Genomic DNA, 19,293 nt, shown 5'->3' with positions numbered 1-19,293 from the left:
GTTAGCAATATGCTAAAACATGTTAATGTGTGAAATCATGCAAGGAATGTGCTAATTCATGCTATAAACATGTTCATGTTAAATCATGCTAAAACAAGATTGAGCAACATGAGCTGCTTTCGGAGTCTTTAACCATTTTCAAGAACCGGCTAAAGACGCATCTTTTTCCTCAACACTTGACCCATTAATACTCAAATCTATTAAGGGTTGACTGTTGAATATTTCTTCTGAAGTGTTTGCTGCTATAATTCTCACTTCAACTCCATCTAGAACATCACACGCTGCAGTGACATCAGTCAGAACCTTTAATTAACAGTTTAATCAGAATAAAACACATCAGATCAAAGATGGACAAAGATTCTTTATTTACAACCCCCAATGAAGCGCAGGAAACACAATACAGCCCATCTGAGCTCAAACTACATAAAAACTGTAAATAAAAAAAGAATTACAAGGTGGAAAATAAAAGATCCAAATGACAGCAAACCGGTTCTGGAAAATTTCATCCCTCAGATCAGGTCAGCCACTGAAAGACAAGTCAATAGACCATGAATATCTCAACATCGATAATCTTGCACTCATTTATTTTTTTACAATGCCTTTATTCATGTCACAAACAACAATTATAGAACAATAAATAATAAAAAAAAATTAAAAAGCCAGAAGAAAAAAAAATTCCATTGATATGAGGTTTAACAATGACGGGTTTTTTTTTTAAATAGTATTTTATAGAATTTTTTTTTTTTTTTTTTTTGCCAAACCAAGAAACAACTTGAATTATTGTCTACCATAAAAAAAATTGACGAGGATTCTTAACTAAAAATTAACACTTTAGCATTATTTATTTTAAACCCTCTGGTGCTCTGCGGTCATTTTTGAGTGAAAAAGTTTAAGTTTTTTTACTTTTTACTTATAAAAAAAATGGCTTTGATTTTCTCACAGTTTTAGAGTAAAACATGTTTTTGAAAATATACATTTCATATCAAAATTGAAAATAGTCTTTTTGTGCATTTTTCAAAAACGTAAAATTCTGTAACTTTTTAAAAACTTTTTCCACTTAGCAATAATCTGCCAAGCGTCGTCTTTGCTGTAAATCTTGAATGCTTTAGAGCAAAGGCTTAAGTTTGAGAATTAAATTTTCAGGTCTATGCTCAAAAAGTTAATAAATGGATTATAAATACAGCGTAAATATAATTTTTTACCATAAAATCCCCTAAAAAGACAAAATATTAAAATGAAAAAAAAAACTAAAATATAGTACATGCATTTCATTGAAATAAAAAAGGGTTAAAAAGGGCACCAGAGGGTTAATAATCTGAGTTAGTGATGTGGTAAATAAAAACAATGTTTAATGTGTCATCAATAATAAGAATTCCTTTTATTGAAAGGTTATGATGATGACGTCCGATTGGTGAGAGAGATGATGCCAGACTCACCGTTCATGGGCATCTCGTCGATCTGTGTGGAATAGTACTGCTCAATATCTCGGAGGATACGGATGTCGTCGTTCTTCACAAAGTTGATGGCCACACCCTTCCTGCCGTAACGACCCGATCGACCAATCCTGACGAGAGACACGACAGGTCAGACACACCTACATCTGATGTCATCACATCCGTCACGAGCAGTGTGATTACAGCATCACTGAGATACTGTTATATTATTAAAAGATTTAATTAGTTTTTATATTTTTCTAGTTTTAGTCATTTATATTTTTTAATGTCTGTATAGTAAAAAAAAAAAAAAAAAAAAAAATTCAGCGAGTTAATTCTTGCTCACTACTGTGAGACTGAGGTGTGTGTGTGTGTGTGTGTACCTGTGGATGTACAGCTCTCTGTTGTTGGGAAGATCGTAGTTAATGATGAGAGAAACCTGAGGCACATCCAGACCTCTGGCCCAGACGTCTGTGGAGATCAACACTCGACTGCACACAAGAAACACACACACACAATCTCAAACACTTGAGTGACATAAATCTGCTTCCACTGAACACTGTATTAAAGGACGTAACGGCATATTGTGACGTACATCCGAGTGTAACGGATTATGAAAAAAAGTATGGCGGGGATTGGTTCTGTGCATCAGTTGTTGATTGGGTGCTGAGATGTGGGCGTGGCTCTCAGTGTACGCAGATGATCTTGAGCTTGAGGGGCGGAGCTTGGTTCTGCGCATCAGTTGTTGATTGGGTGCTGAAATCTGGGTGTGGCTCAGTGTATGCAGTGTGAGTTTACCTGGCTCCAGATCTGAACTCCTTCATAATAGACTCTCTCTCTTTCTGAGGCATGTCTCCATGCATCGACGACACGGTGAAGTTCGCCTCCCTCATCTTCTCCGTCAGCCAGTCCACCTGAAGACACACGGCAGGAGTTAAACCGAAACACGAGGCGTCGTTGACTACAGTTCAAAACTGATCAATCCGCTTTGTCTAGTTAGACTACAAATAAACATTACAGGCACAAGTTTGGATTTATTAATGTTTCCAGGGTTCCTGCACACTTTTGAAAGTCAAATTTAAGGCTTTTTAAGACCTTTTTAAGACCTGAAGAAATCAAAATTAATACCGTACATTAGGGCTGTGCAGTTTTGACAAAAATATATCTTGATATTTTCAACGTTTTGTTGATAATAATTAGATGATATTTTACTGATTGTGTTATAGGTTTGGTCTGTTTAGGTCTAGGTCTGTTGGGGTCTGTTGTTGACAGCTGACTCACGAAGATATTCATATTTTTCATATTCTATGCAGTGGTCAGTTCACAGCAGTGACAGAAATTAATATTTTAATTAAGGGGCAATATTTGCCACCTTAAATTGATTTTTTCAGGGGCATTTTCACCTATATATGGACATTTTTTCTAAACTTATTTAGAGTTATGCATCACCTTTAATGTCAAATACTATCATTCAAATTAAATTATACAGTAATTATACAATAATCCTTAATTATATAATAATCATACAGTACCACTGTTACAGTCAAATTAAATCATTCAATCAAAATCCATCTTTGCAGTGCAGAGGTGACAGAAGCGGCATCAGAAGTGGCATTAATATATTTACACTCCATTTACAACTGCATAAATAAAGCTATGAGATATATATTTTTAAATAAATATTCAATATTTAAATATGAAATGATTTCTAATTTTAACATTTTATTTAAAGGGTACTTTAAATATGAAACCGCAGCGGCAAATCACTGTCTTAATAAGTGAGTTGAGGGAGTCATTCATTCAACCGATTCGTTCAAACGGCTGATTCATTCGGGAAAGAAGCAAGTGATTCGTTCAAACGGCTGATTCATTCGGGAAAGAAGCAAGTGATTCGTTCAAACGGCTGATTCATTCGGGAAAGCAGCAAGTGATTCGTTCAAAACGCGGATTTCAGTCAAGAAATCATCGCTGTGTTGCATTGAGACTCTGCTACGGTTTCATTTTGAAATTATAGTCGGCGAAATAAAGGGAAAACAAACAATATTGACAATATTGTGTCTAAAAAGTAACTCAATGTTAACTTATTGTTAATTTAACAGTTGTATAACATAAATATCACAATTGGAATTGTGCACGGGAAAACGGCACTCTTTCTGATGTGATATTCTAATATAAGAACATAATATGATATAAATATAAGACAAAAACTAACTTGGGGACATAACAGTTACACTGCACACATCACGCAGTGCAAGCACGAGACAAATGCGATGTCAGCTCGCAGTGCCTCGTACATCGTTAAAACAATGATTACAATTTCATAAAAGACGATACACATCGCACACCATACGCACATAAAGAATGAACTCACAACTGAACTGACATTTACGACCTTTCTTCTCCTTCTCTCCTCTCGCGTGCAGGAGACAGTTATGCTGCCGCGACTCGCGAGTGACGCGAAATGTCACGTGAACTAGCAAATCCACAAAGATAGAATAATAAATAAATTAAAATACGTACGCTAATTAGATGGTTTTAATTTGGAAAGCTTTTAGATATGTCTAAGTCAGTGTCATCTAAAATTTAATACCTTTCATAAGTAAAAATAAGACTTTATAAGACTTTTTATGGCCTTAAATTTTAAAAATCTAATTTAAGACTTTAAGGATCCGCGGGAACCCTGGTTTCTGAAAGAGTCTCTTCTGCTCGCTCAGGCTGCATTTATTTGATAAAAAAAAAAAAAAAAAAAAAAGTAAAACAGTAATATTACTCCAGTGTAAATCATCTGTTTTCTATGTGAATATACAGTAAAGTGTAATTTATTCCTGTGATCAAAGCTGAGTTTCAGCATCATTACTCCAGTCTTCAGTGTCACATGATCCTTCAGAAATCACTCTAATATGAGGATCAAGAAACATTTATGATTATTATCAGTGTTATAAACCGTCATATATTACAATTTAAAAGCTTAAAGCTCCAGTCCGTATCTTTTCCTCTTTGTCGCCATCTCTCTGTTGGAAATCTGTAACTGCAGTGATTGGCTGAATTATCATCTTTACGTGGGTTGTAAATCGGCATGAAACAGCGCGGATGAACACAGTGCTTTGAGGCGAGTGCTGCTGTCCGTCACCGCGCTGTGTGGATACTGGCATACAGAATCACAGATTCACTTTTTGAAAGTTTGACCAACATAAGAATTTTCATAAGAAAATGTCTTCTGAACAAGTAAGTAACATCCATTTTTGTTCTGACGAACTAAGGGGGAAAAAGCATTCGACATGATAAGCTTCGTTAGATTTAATCAACGCGATTTACAGCAACCGTGCAAATTATAGCCTACTTTGTTCTCAAATTGTTCATGTTAACAACATCAGCATTGCGTGACTAATGTTAAATATAATGTGTTTTATGGTTACCTGTGTAGTTCAGAATTCATATTCTCCATAATAGCAAAACGAGAAAGGCACAACAAAGGAAACTCCATAACTGTGTGAATTAAGAAAACGTACTGTTACACGATTGAACTATTGAAATGTCTTACTTGTTCAGCAGAAAAAAGCCGTCTCTTCTTCCGTTTCGAACCCCTTCAAAACACGGAGTTCACGCACTTTTCAAAAGCCCCGCCGATGTTTAAATCCTTGTGTTCGCATGAGACGGTTTCTTTCTCTTCCTCTTTCCACCTTAAATCCGAAGTACGAAGTCTTTTGGGTTTTATAACTGCTGAATCTCCAGTTGACACTGATGATTGTTGTTTGGATCTTTCTGGATGCCATAAGTTTAATAATGTAAAGTGCTGCAAGAAAAGCCTATACATCTCTACATCTCGTCACGCGCAGTATAGCCGGCTAGCCGAAACTCCTTTATGTGTACGGGTGTGACGTCATGACGCAAAGACATGCTCGAATTTCCCGCGGAAACCCACCAGTACCACTGGAATTAAAATCATTATTACAAGCTAACCGTTTTGAATCTAGCTATGGCAAGCAGATAGTTTTGACCACTGGCAGAATAAGTTTTTTTTTAATATAATTATTTTGGATTATTTTTAACTTAAAAAAGTTACGGACTGGAGCTTTAAAGTAAGATTAAAATAACACTTTTATTCATCCAGGACGTGTTAAATTGATCAAAAAGTGACAGTAAAGACATTTATAATGTTATAAAATATTCTATTTCAAATAAATGCTGATGAACTTCGTGAAACATTTAATTTGTCAGGATTCTTTGATTAACAGTTTCCACAAAAATGACATTTTACAATATATTTTCACATAAAAAAACAGCTCTTTAAAACATAATAGACAGTTTTTACTGCATTTTTGAATAATTCCAAACTTGACAGGTAATGCAGTTTAGTGCATGAAAACACTCAGTAACAGCAGCACAGCCCTCACAATACAGGAGAACGTCCTGCATAACAAACACGGCTGTCAATTCAACGCTGAAGACTGGATGTTTTTAGATATTTCGATGGGATTTTAGTTTTAGTGTTTAGCAGCTGACCTTGCGTTTGGTGTTGCAGAAGATGACGGCCTGTGTGATGGTCAGCGTGTCGTACAGGTCACACAGCGTGTCGAACTTCCACTCCTCTCGCTCCACGGCCACGAAAAACTGCTTAATGCCCTCCAGGGTCAATTCATCACTGCAGAGTCATGCAAACATCAACCCAACATGCAGTGTGTTCTCACAGAGCAGCTACAGGTGACACACACACACCACATCTACAATAACAGTTGTCTTTAGAGATGCTTTACAGCAGAACTGAATTCTATTCGCATCACTGATGATTATAGAAATAAAGGTGACTTGACTTGTAAAGCCTGCCATATAAAATGTCAAAAAAAAGAGTTGAAATGGAACAGTTTATTGAACCTTTAGACAGAAGAAAACTAAGGTATATTTAATACATCAGGCTTTTATGGCTCATATAGTCTGATATAGTGAGAATATGGAGGAATTAAAAAAAAAATATATATATATTCAGAGACTCAAACTGAGTAAAGACGAGCTGTTGCTGCAGATGCTGATATTTATATGCACTAAAAGTGATAATTCTGATGCTTGTGATGTAAATCAGTGAGATCTTTATAGCAGATACTTACATAAAATGCATATAAATATCAATATCTGCCTGTAATATGTCTTAGTGAGATGATATTTAAATGCTAAGTTTTATGATCTGTAGTTTTAAAACTCAATACAACGATGATTTAGAGACGAACAAATAAACCTTCCTCAAAAGCCTGATGATCATATTTGATACTCATGATTTTTCTAATAAATGATGATTATGATCAATAAACCTGCTTCAGTCCAGCTGAAATATTACTAACAATATCAGAGTTATTCTTGCGTTTACTTGATAAACTCAGTGTAGATTTGACACAGAAAGACTCGTGAAGCTCGAGCTGAAGGAGGACGTTTGTACAATTACACTGAGAGACTTTTACTGGATAAAAGAGTCTAAACTCTGTCACACACAGAAGGACTGGAGGAGAGTGTGTGAAAATATCATGTTGATCATTTAGAGGTGTGTATTAAATATAATACAGTGGTTTTAAAGAGTTCAAAGTTGTAAAGTGAGTTTGTGCATCTTTCTTTCCACATCAGTTTGATATTTACTCATCGAGTGCGATCATATTGAGAGATTAAGTGTGATTTGTGATTTAATGAGCTCAAGCGTCTCACCGTTTGACCAGAATGCGTATGGGGTCGGTCATGAACTTGTTGGTCATCTCGAGGATCTCGTGTGGCAGCGTGGCGCTGATCAGACACACCTGAGTGGCGGGCGGCAGGTATCGGTACACGTCGTAGATCTGCTCCTTAAACCCTGCGAAAGCAAAGGGAGTCAAACGCGAGAGCGGACACAGGTGTGCATGCGTTCGGGAGGAGCGCAGGACGCTTTACCCTTGTTGAGCATTTCATCTGCTTCATCCAACACCAGCATCTTAATGGCACGGGTCCTCAAACTCCTCCTGCGGATCATGTCTGCAAGACAGAAGATTACGCTATGATCATGAACATTAACAGGACCTTCTCTTTTGAAATGAGATTGTAATGTACAGTGAGAAAGACTGTACACATTTACACATCAACATCCACTGAGTATTTAAACACCGTGTTCGTCATTACGTCTTGCGTCAAGTGTCGCTCTTTAGGCGTGAATCGAAGCTCGTTATTTTAGTCAAAGTTTTAAATATGGATATTTTTCTTACACGAACGCATCGCTTCACACGGCCTTTATTAACCCCCCGGAGAGCCGTTTCGAGCACTCTATCACGGTTGGACAGGCTTTGATGGACTTTCAAAAAAATATATCCATTCACTGCCATTATAAAGCTTGGAAGAGCCAGGACATTTATTAACATAACTCTGATTGTGTTCGTCTGACAGAAGAATGTCATACACACCTAAGATGGGTTCAGGGCGAGTAAATCAAGGGTTAATTTTCATTTTTAGGAGAACGATCCCTTTAATTATACGTGAAGAATGAACGTTAAGCTCACCGAACACTCGGCCGGGCGTTCCTGCCACCACATGCTGCCCGTAGTCCAGCTTTCTGATGTCCTCGCCCACGTTTGTGCCTCCGATGCAGGAATGACACTGAACATTCATGTAGTCGCCCAACGCCAGAAGCACCTGCACAACAGAGAACAACAATTCCAGAACTTGAAGCACTACTTTTTTGGTTTTCAAGGACTACAATCAGAGATCGCACTTATCAAACAATATCTTTATTATCTTTCAAATTCAAAAAAATGTAAATACATAAAAGGAAAATAAAAATGGTAGAACAAATAAAGTGCAGCACATGCAATGACTCTGGTAACTTTAACCATTGAAAAGGTATTATGACAAAGATATCGCTTTCCTATTTCAAACTGACCCCCCCCCGTGATTATATGATTGAGCTGACGACTGAAGGCTGCATCACATATTAGGATATTTATGAGCAATATCACACTCACAGTCATGCCAAATGCCTCCATGTCTATATCAGACGGGCTGCAGCGTTAATATTGCGCGAAAATATAGTTTTATCAATAAAATGAAACACTAATTTCACATATCTTGTCTTTCAATAATTCAAGCACCTTTTCATAAATATTTTCAAGGGTTTTCCAGGACTTAAATTTCAGAAAGTCAAATTCAAGCACCCTGTGTCAGACACGCGAGATTACAAAAATAAATGTGTTTTCTAAATCTTGACTTTACCTTCTGGATCTGTCCTGCTAACTCTCTGGTCGGAGCCAAAATCAGCGCTTGAGTCTCTCGAACCTGGGCAAAGAAGAAAGGGGCAAAAAATTCCATGTGATGAAAAAAAAACTTGGAACTATAACATACTTTAAAGTCCCCCTGTGGTAAAAATCCAGCGTTTAATGTTGTTTATGTGTCTATGTGGTGTTTTTATTACGCTTTAAGACAATGCTAAATGAGGTGAGGGTGTCGAGTAGGGTTGGGTACCGAAACGCGGTGCCAATAGGGAACCGGTTCTGACGTAAACGGTAGTAACCAGACCGAATAAGAACGAAAATTTCGGTGCCTGAGTCTCTGTGGCATAAGGCGCACACACGCAAAGTCTCTCTCTCTCTCTCTCCGCCGTGCATGCACTATACGGTTTATTGGAGCACTGTCTGTTCTGTCTCACATGCGCGCTTTTGCTCGCTCGCTCAAGCGTTCCGGGAGATTTTAACTAATTTGCGGGCATCAGGGAGCAGTTATCAATATGCGGGAGACTCCCGGAACGTCTGCTGATAGCGAGGGGATTATTGAAGATGCCGAAGACAAAACGCTCCAAGGTTTGGCTGCATTTCACATGTAAAATTATGCGTCAGAACGATTGTCTGAAGCCCATATAGAATCAGGATTCACTCCAATCCATTGGCTGATGGCGCGGCCGCCGCCTTGACGCTCTTACGTCGTCATATTCTATTAGCGCGCGCATCATCTGCTCCTCAGAGTTCTCTGCCGAAAAAGGAAGCTTCAAGCTTGTCGGCAGCGCGAGGAGTTTGGCAGTGAACGCAGCGTCTCGTTCCCTATTCAGAGAACATGGGTTACACCAGTAACCAGAGACGTTCTCTAGCATACGTTTACTCAAAGCTGCATAGCTAAGACGCAGTGGGAACGAAATACCAAACTTGCCAAGCTAAGCGCTGCGTAACTAGTACAATGATCAGATCACTTACATGACTGGTTCAAGCAGACAAAACATGGGAACCTGTAGCCATGTCGATATTAGATTACCCAGGTAGTAATCTCTGTTAATCTCCAGTATTATTACATTGTTTGATACAATATTGTTTTATTTGATATTATGTAATGTGAATTTTTATTTTATATTGGTTTATTTATTATTACCATATTGTTTAAAGATATAAGTTAATATTGGCCCTGTAAATAAAGGGGTATTATTTTTTGACAAAGTGTGTGCGGTTTCGTTTTCTTAAGTATCGTTTCAAGAACCGTTTAAGCACCGGAACCGTTTAAAAAATACCGAGTAGGTACTGGTATCGGATAAAACCCAACCGATACCCAACCCTAGTGTCGAGTTACATTCAAGACATTTAAAAACATTTGGGTGATCAAAGATGAGTTTTAAGGGATACAATTATTGACTACAGGGGGGCTTTAAATATAAATATTTAAAATACTGACACAAAGCTACAGTAGTATAGCAATGATTGATACTAAGACACTGGAAGGTAAGGGAAAAGCGCAACGCACCTGGATATCCAAACACTGCAGCACGGAGATACAGAACGTGGCCGTTTTACCGGTTCCAGACTGAGACCTGGAGAACAGACACACCGCGTGAGTCAATGTACATCACCAGAACCAACAAACATTTATCTTCTCTACAACACATACTGGGCAATGACGTCTCTCCCCTTGATGATCTGTTTGATGGCTCGCTGCTGGATGGCTGACGGCTTCTCAAAACCTGAAACAACCATTAAAATAATCATTAAAGGTATTTTCATCCTAGCATGATGACAGTAACCGTAACTGTCCCGCAGCAAGACGCTATGCTGTGATGAACATCCCACAATATACAGTGAGACTATACGCATCAAATAGGGGTGTAACAATATGGATCGATATAAAAAAATCAATTGCTACATTTTTTTTTTAAAGAGACCACTTTATTTTGACAATCTTTCACTGCTCTTTACTAAATAACTATTAAAACTTTAATATTATAAATCTATTATTTAATGTATACAGTGAAGATTATGCAGTGTTATTAAACACGTGATTAATTTCTGTGCCTGCAAACTTCTTAGACCTACCTGAAAAACACTGATTATTTCATTTGAGTCCTTGTTTTACTGTATTTATTTCTGGTATTGCTTGTTATTTGGTTACCTGCTGAAAATATGATGAATCAATTGTAATCATATCACTAGATTTTGTTTATGTATCGCCAAATATCGTATCGTTGGCTGTGAGAATCGATATCATATCCATATTTACACCCCTAGTATAAAATATAAATATCATTCTAATCTCTCATTACCTTACACACAAACATATCATTCACTTGAACACACACACACACACATAACTTATATATAACACAACAATGTCTACTGACTGAACTAGTTGAGTTTAACACAGTAACGTTAAACTGAGGCAATGGACGCTCTATTAAAACACCACAATCGCCTCAGTCACTAACAAACATGATGAAGTAAAGGAACCGGTATTATAATGATTATTTAAAGGGAACTAATATCCGTGTATTGATCAGCACCGTTCGCGTAATTCTTCCCTCACTTCCAAATAAATCTCATACGCAGCTCTATAACCTGATATGTCGTGAATTTCAGCAGTAATTAATGATTAATTAAGCGTTTTTACCGTACGCGTAGATCCCGCGCAGTAAATCTTCCCTCAGGCCCATCGTGTCGAAAGTCGGAGTCACATCCACCTCCTCACTCGTTTCAAACTCGATTTTAGTCATATCTTCCTCCTTCATGAGCCTCTTTCTCACGGGAACTGCGGCGGCGGTCATGATTATGAGTGATTTTTAATATAAATTACGGATTAAAATCTGAAAGCGCGTCTTTGCGCGTACACAGGCCGAACGGAAGAGCCGCGTGTGTCGCAGCTGTGACGCACAATGCATGAGACGCGTGATGATGACGTTATCCTGACTGTCCCCGCCCACTATTTAGATTAAAATCTTGAGCTGTGTCCGAAACCGCTCCTTATCCACTATATAGTGCACTCAAATGCCACAAACTAGTGATTCGTGAAAGAGTGAACGAGTGGTTTCGGATACAGCTATGTATCCCGTTTCACATTCCCTTAAAGGGACAGTTCAACAAGTTGTATAATATGAATTTATTTCTTCTGCTGAACAATAAGAAAGATATTTAAAGAATGTTTGTAAGCAAACAGTGGATGGACCCCGTTGACTTCCATAGTTTTTTTTTTCATGCTGTGGAAGTCAATGGTGCCTCACAACTGTTACAAACAATCTTCAAAATATTTTCCTTTGTGTTCAGTGAAAGAAAGAAGGAATGAGTAAACAATGAAAATAATTTTTTTGTGGGTGAACTATCCCTTTAAACAGTAAACGTGCAAATAATAATACATTTCTATAGTTTAGTGGCCTTGATTTACAATGCTGTGCTGTTTTATGTTTATCATGTGTTATTGTTGAGTAAAAATGGCAACAACACAAAATCTTTCAAAATGTCACATTAGCCAATTTTAACATTATCTTCTGGCACATGAAATGAGATTAAGGAGCTTGACACTAGTACGGACTAATCAAACCGACACATTTCTTCTACCATGAAGAATTTGACTTTGAAACCACATTTAAAGAAATTAATGTTATAATATATACGTAAAGTCCCCCTGTAGTCAATAATTGTGTCCCTTAAAACTCATCTTTGATTACCAAAATTACCTTTTTAAAGTTTTTTACTTTTAAAAAAAATGTTTTAAAATATCTTGAATGTAACTCGACACCCTTGGCTCATTTAGTATGTGCGGTTCTATGAATATGCAAATGAGCCCCGCCTCCACTCACTCACTCAGCTCAGAGATCCACTGGTTGATGAGCACACGTTGATCTGATTGGTTACAAGGTCGTTTGTGACGTCAGAAACACCAGCGATTTCAAACCGTGTTTTTGAGACTGTCTTTGGTTCACTGCAGTTTTAAGGAGGAAATACTCAGCAATGCTGTCGACTTATGAACTTACACATGGTTTGTGTTAAAGCGTAATAAAAACAAACACCACATAGACACATAAACATGAATTATTATTTTTTTAGCTTTAAGGTTCTATCCAGTTACACTGGGTCAAAGCACATTTATTTCTATAGCACTTTCAGTGTTTCCCCTAGGATTTTTTTCGGGGGGGGGGGGGGGGGGGGGGGGGGCTGCTAGTGTTGCGGAGCGGCGTGTTACGGATACGTGGTGTAAATTTTTTAGCAATCAAAAAGCATGTCTAATTACTTGAAATAGTGTATTATGAATCATTAAACGTATACAACATTTTTTTTTTTTTATATGAAAAAAAAATTCACACTAATTCTGTGTTGTGTTTTTTCTGGTAATAAAATGAAGACATAAAACACAAATTTTATCATTTATCATAAATTTTAATCATATGAAATTAAATAAACTTTTTGTCAAATAACGTGCTGCACAATGAGCTTTACTGTTAAAATTAAAACATGGATTATTCCTTAAATTCAGTTTTGATGATAATTTATTTGGATTAGTGTTAGTATTATTACATTGGGACATATCTAAATTCTACTGTACAACGGTAATATATTTCTGTCAAGTTAAACCGAACTTTTATTTTGACGGGTTGCCGTGAAGACCTTTTGAGTTTGCGTGTTTATGTCATGATGAGCGTTTTTCTCAAATGAAGCGGTGAAATGATCACGAAGTGACTTTCGGAGTGGATCTAGAGCCTGGAGAGGAAGTTCATGCATTTGTGTCTTCATATAGGCAAAAAAACAGCGCAAGCGTCACACGTGCTTCAGTGTGTGTGTGTGTGTGTGTGTGGTAAATGAAACTGCACGTCGGCTGCACCATTCATTCACACAGAACACGCAGGATTCGTATTTAAATTGTCTTTGTGGTTTAATATCCACACACACACTTGTCTACATCGCGATTTGATTTCAAGCGTATACTAAACTGCTTTCTATTTATTCCTCAAAAGATTGACAAATTCCATGAAATTCCGCGTTATACAGTAAATTTATTTTTTATGACTGGATTTCGTCAGCAATTTATGGAATAAATTCCTTTCTTTGAAGTGATGGAAACTCCTTCCTTTCGAGTTTCCATCACTTTTAATCTAGTTTTGCATGATTTTTCTAGTCATTCATAATGAGTGCAAGGGATTTGTAACATTTATTATTTTATGAGGATGAAACTCATCAAGAGTGCATTATTTCCTGCCCACCTTTTTAATGGCGTTTGTTCCAGAAGTATTTTGCACCAGAGATTTTAAAAAGGCTTTGTTATAAGTGACAAACACTAAACTATGATTTGAAGCAAAAAAGTATTTAAACACAGAGGTATGAGACGTGATCTTAGCAGGAAAGAACTACTATCCCACTTTTAAAAAAGGGTTTCAAAGTGTAAGTTTTGGAAAACAATCCCATTATAGTCTCAAAAAACCTTTGTTAGATGCAACTAATCGATTTGACAGCATTTATATTTATATTATTATAAGCTTTTTTCCTGTTGATTGGTGTAATTTTCCGTAGAGCATCATGGGTAATGTAGTTTTTCATCAGGAATTTCACTGTTAAACAGGATTTAAAAAAATTAAGTTAACATGGGCTGACGGTAGGGATGTAACGATTCACTCATCTCACGATGCGATACGATTCACGATACTGGTTTCACGATACGATTTTCTCACGATTTTTTTTTACAAATGAGATTTAAGACAAAAGTGTCCCTTTTATTATTTCTCAGACAAAATGCTGCACATTTCTTTTTAATTTAAAATATATATGTCAAATAATAAAACTACATTATAAAAATTCCCTTCAAGGTTGTTTCAACTCAGTCTTTCTGTCTGTTTGGTCAAGAGGCTGGACACTGGTACCTTCGCACACTATGTAAAAGACTGTGTAAAATTAGTACCAGATTGACAGGGGTTTTACATTGTAATAAAGGCAAGATTCTAATTTTGTTACAATTTGTATCATTACACTAGTTAGTAAGAGTAAAAAAAACCCCACACATTTAGAGAAAGAGATTGTAAAATAAATACAACACCTGGTTGCCACGGAAACACTTGATGCACCTTGTGATCTCCGTGGCTCTCGCAATAGGCTTTATGCACAGCTTCACTACTTCCTGAACTTTAGCCAGCTCCTTTGTTTTCTGTCTGCCATTATTGGACAAACTGATTAATCCAGGTGTGCCTGGCCTCAGTAACAATAATCAGGCACACCTGGATTAATCAGTTCGTCCAATAATGACAGACAGGAAACAAAGGAGCTGGCTAAAGTTCAGGAAGTAGTGAAGCTGTGCATAAAGCCAATTGTCGTATTTATGACTTTTACATGAAAACGGAGGTGACTGGTGCTTCTCACGGTGGTGATTATTATTAGTCTACGGAAAGTCAAAATGCCGCCACACCTCCGTTTTGAATGAGTCAACGTCAACATCTACGCTTGCCGACGCCATGTCTACTGTTTGACGGCGCGTGCACACCAGTCTATAGCACGCACTGGTGCGGCGCGAGCGGAGCAAACCGAGCGCTTTCAGTTCAATCCTATGAAAGTTGAGCTTGGCTCACACAAGATCAAGTTCCATGAATGAAGTGAAAACACTCGCTAGCTTCACGCCAGTGTGTGCTCGCTGCTATTGTGCCTGTAAAGCGAGGTTCACAACTTCACAGTATAGGCTATACAGTAAACGCGCCCTGCTGTTTAAGACGTGTATCGCGATTCGTTTAACATTTCAACCGACTTGAATCGTCACACATTTTTATCGATTTTCAACCGGTTGCGAGTGAATCGTTACATCCCTAGCTGACGGATTCAGCAGAAGCGAATCCCATCGATTAACACCCTCGTAGCTCACAGTCTTTAAAGGTTTAGGAGTTACCGTTGAAAATCTATTTCCCTATTGAGAAAATGAATGTTTTGATTTCCAGAACCACTGTTCCACACTTCAGCACAATTTAAAATGTAGTTTTCACATTCCCTTCCCCTCAATCAATGTCTTTCCCAACTAATTTTCCATGACTAAATCTGATTATTTTAGAAAAGCAAATCTACACCACAATCATGCAAATTCAAACGTTTTGTTTTGCAATGAAAGACAGAAGCAAGTCCCGCTCTAGACTCAGGTTTATTATGGGATGTTCCAACGAGCCACAGAGAAACACAGTCCGATAGGGAATGAAGATCTGTACACAACCAGTGCGGTTACTGGTCCTTGAGCTCCTTCAGCCTCTTGATGGCAGATTTAACCGTGACGGCTGACGTTGTGCTGTGGAACAAACAGAGCGAAACGTTAGAATATTTAAAGCGGTGGTTGATCATGATGTCACTTGTCTCGCTGTAGTGAGTGTGTGATGTTGCTGTTTGAGCGTAAACAACATCTGCACAGTTACGACTCAAAGCTCAGAGCAAAGGGAGAGATTCGCTTTTACAGAAATCACTTTTTAAGGACTACAACAAACGGCTGGCAGGAACTACAATGAGCTTCTTCACCGGTTAGTGACATCACAAACACTAACATTTACATAAGCCCCACCCCCGGAACACGCTTTATAGATGATCATGACAGAATATGCTAATCAATGACTAGAAGATCGTTAACTCCACATCAGCTGCATAAACTCATCAACTAACCGTTCAGAAATGTCCTGTTGCTTCTACATGTCGTCACTTCTAGAGTCTCTCATCTTTGACTCCGCTTTCAACATAAAAGGCTAAACGTTTTTGAAATGTTCAGTGTGTGTGTGAGGTAATCGGAGCTGCTAACACACACACTAGCTCTTGAAGCTCCGCCCCCTGTGCCGGGAGCAGCAGCTCATTTGAATTTAAAGGGACACACACAAACGGCGTGTTTTTGCTCACCTTCAAAAAGTGACAATTTCAACATGTTATATAAATATCTGTGGGGTATTTGAGCTGAAACTTCACACACACACTCTGGGGACATCAGAGACTTATTTCACATCTTGTGAAAAGCGCATTATAGGACCGCTTTAAACATTAGATGAAGCTTTGATCAGGAATGGCGTTCGCTCTTACTTGTATGTCCAGGCGCCTCCAGCCACAGTTTTCATGCAGGATCCACAATGCCAGATACCAACAGCCTTTCTCTTCATCTTAGTCTGAACACACAGAAACAAACAACTGACAATTCATATTTTGTATGGAATAATGCAGTGTTTATTCTGAATGATTTATAGGTGCACATCATCATTATAGTTTTAGTAATCTTGAATCAGAATAAGTTCCTCTTGCAGCTTCTCTTCTCTTCCCGGATGACGAGGGCGGGGCGAAATATTGTTAACATTGAGAACCTAAATAATATAAGGAAGTTAAAACACATTTATTTTACATTTCCCGATAAAGATGCATCATATATCCTCCCGCTCTGCGCTTTGAGATGTGGGACACGATAGAGACAGTCATCCTCTTTTCTAATATCTCCATATTTTCTCCTGATGTTGTCAAAGGTCTGAACAGTGAACTTTATCTTCCACAGGTCGAGACATTCAGACGACGTTTGATTTTGTGCTGCCAGAGAACGCAAAACTAAAATCCCAAAGACGTGAGTGAAATGCGCTACACAACTAAACTTGAAGTGCCTTACCGTAACACAAGCACAAACAGTGTTAAACAGAATTTGATGTGAACGCAAAAAGCTATCAGGCCTATTATATTCGCATTTTTACTGTGGTAAAGTAACAAAAATAGCGCTGTAGGACAAATTAAAAGCGAACTAAAGGAAGAAACGTTTATAATCCCCTGCGAAAATGAGTGAAGATATTCCATGTCCAGTGGAATATTGTTAAATTCGCTGATAATCGGGTGACCAGATCGCAAGACAAAGATTATATTTGTGTGCTCAGGTGACGCACGCCTCTCGTTCGGCACGAATCCAAACGTTTCCATGGATGCGATGTAACATTGAATGGCTAAACTATTATTTCTTTTGTAAACGAAGCTTTGTGCTTCACTCGTGTCACAATATTCACGTGCAAAAAAATGTGTTTTGGCGACCCAGCGACACAGGACGGCGCCTCACCTTTCCACAGAAAGAACAGGTGTATTTGGCATGTTGGCTGATCTCAATCTTCTTCACCATCTTCCTGAGGGACGCGCCGTAACGGGTGCCGTACTTCCCCACAATCCCCACCTTCTTGGTGCGCTTGGCCTGACGAGCAAAGAAACATATATCAACACGGGACACTTCGCAGAGAGAGGTCAATAAATATGACTTTACAGAGATTTCAATAAATATGAGATGCTTTACATAGAGATTTCAATAAATATGAGATGCTTTACATAGAGATTTCAATAAATATGAGATACTTTGCATAGAGATTTCAATAAATATGAGATACTTTGCATAGAGATTTCAATAAATATGAGATACTTTGCATAGAGATTTCAATAAATATGAGATACTTTGCATAGGACACATTTCAATAAACATGGAAAATTATAAATGGGACACATTTGGATCAGAGAATTTCATTTAAGCTGTTGATCTGAATTTGCAGAAATGACCTTAGTGTTGAATAACTGAACTAATGCTGCAACATTAAATAAACATTTATAGAAGAGCTGTACAGCAATATGAGGGTAGCATAATCTCAGTGTTTACTCTAGAGTTTATTGCTTTACTTCAGAATATATAGCAGACTGAGACTACACATCCGAGTTAATGACATGAACTACACTGCATTATATTCATTTCTGACAACGAAACGACGATAAACAACTGATTTTAACCACTAATAATCAACTTCATACTCCTCAAACTATCTGCTGTTATGACTATAAACATTACGCCAAACTACACCTCATTTACATGTTAAAACACGCGATTTCTCTGAGCTGAAACACTAGTGTTGGACTCGGATCCAGAGCCGCGACTCACTGACACTCACGGCGCATCAGAATAACATTTAAAGACGTTATCATCGTCTACTTCAACATATACAGCAGAGATAATGTTTTATTAACTCATCCAAACACTGAGTAATGAGAAACGGGAGTTATATGAGAGCGATAGAGAAGATGTTTGAAGATTGCTCTCTCGGGCCACAAACACTCACCATTTTAGCAGAAGAGGTGCGGATCCAAAAGAGGCCGAGCAACTGCGCATGCGCGATTTACCAGCGCTGACAGTGAAGCATTATGGGATACCGGAGGACCAACTCCAGCAAGCGGCCGGAAACACCGCACAGAATGTTATTGTTATAATATGTTAGGTTAATACATAATCATCTCAGGAAATATCCAGCAATAGCTTTTAAATATAGATATGTATTCGCTTGTGTGTGGGTGTGTGTATATGTGTGCGTCATTCATTTTTAAAAGTATAATTTCCTTTTTATATATAAATTATATTATATAGTTTATTTTTTAATATATATATATATATATATAAATTATATTATATAGTTTATTATATATATAGTATTAGATTATAATCATAATTATATATAAAATATATATATTACATATAAAATATATTTTATATATTTAGAAAACAATATTATTCTATCATATATTATATATGTATAAAATAATAGAATTATAATACAATTCGTTTAAAAATGATTTATATATGTGTGTACATAATATACAAATATTTTATTATATACTATACA

At 37.4% G+C, this 19,293-nt stretch overlaps 2 protein-coding genes across 2 annotated transcripts; both read right to left on the bottom strand.

The window, feature by feature from the left end:
- Positions 1-341: 341 nt before the first annotated feature.
- Positions 342-11,564, bottom strand: eif4a3 (eukaryotic translation initiation factor 4A3). Its single transcript, XM_056244217.1, has 12 exons — positions 11,295-11,564; positions 10,302-10,374; positions 10,158-10,224; positions 8,649-8,711; positions 7,940-8,072; positions 7,341-7,421; positions 7,122-7,263; positions 5,937-6,075; positions 2,232-2,347; positions 1,817-1,924; positions 1,437-1,564; positions 342-526 (listed from the first exon to the last, which is right to left on the bottom strand). The coding sequence occupies exons 1-12, from the start codon at positions 11,446-11,448 to the stop codon at positions 510-512; spliced, it is 1,221 nt and encodes a 406-aa protein (XP_056100192.1). The 5' UTR covers positions 11,449-11,564; the 3' UTR covers positions 342-509.
- Positions 11,565-15,766: 4,202 nt separating this feature from the next.
- On the bottom strand, positions 15,767-18,843 carry rpl37a (ribosomal protein L37a). Its single transcript, XM_056244213.1, has 4 exons — positions 18,736-18,843; positions 17,700-17,828; positions 16,697-16,779; positions 15,767-15,926 (listed from the first exon to the last, which is right to left on the bottom strand). The coding sequence occupies exons 1-4, from the start codon at positions 18,736-18,738 to the stop codon at positions 15,863-15,865; spliced, it is 279 nt and encodes a 92-aa protein (XP_056100188.1). The 5' UTR covers positions 18,739-18,843; the 3' UTR covers positions 15,767-15,862.
- Between the last annotated feature and the right edge of the window lie 450 nt (positions 18,844-19,293).

The sequence above is a fragment of the Rhinichthys klamathensis genome, unplaced genomic scaffold (assembly GCF_029890125.1).
Source record: "Rhinichthys klamathensis goyatoka isolate OS25496 unplaced genomic scaffold, OSU_Roscu_1.1 h1tg000941l_1, whole genome shotgun sequence".
Classification (NCBI taxonomy): domain Eukaryota; kingdom Metazoa; phylum Chordata; class Actinopteri; order Cypriniformes; family Leuciscidae; genus Rhinichthys; species Rhinichthys klamathensis.
This window is presented reverse-complemented; position numbering and strand designations above follow the sequence as displayed.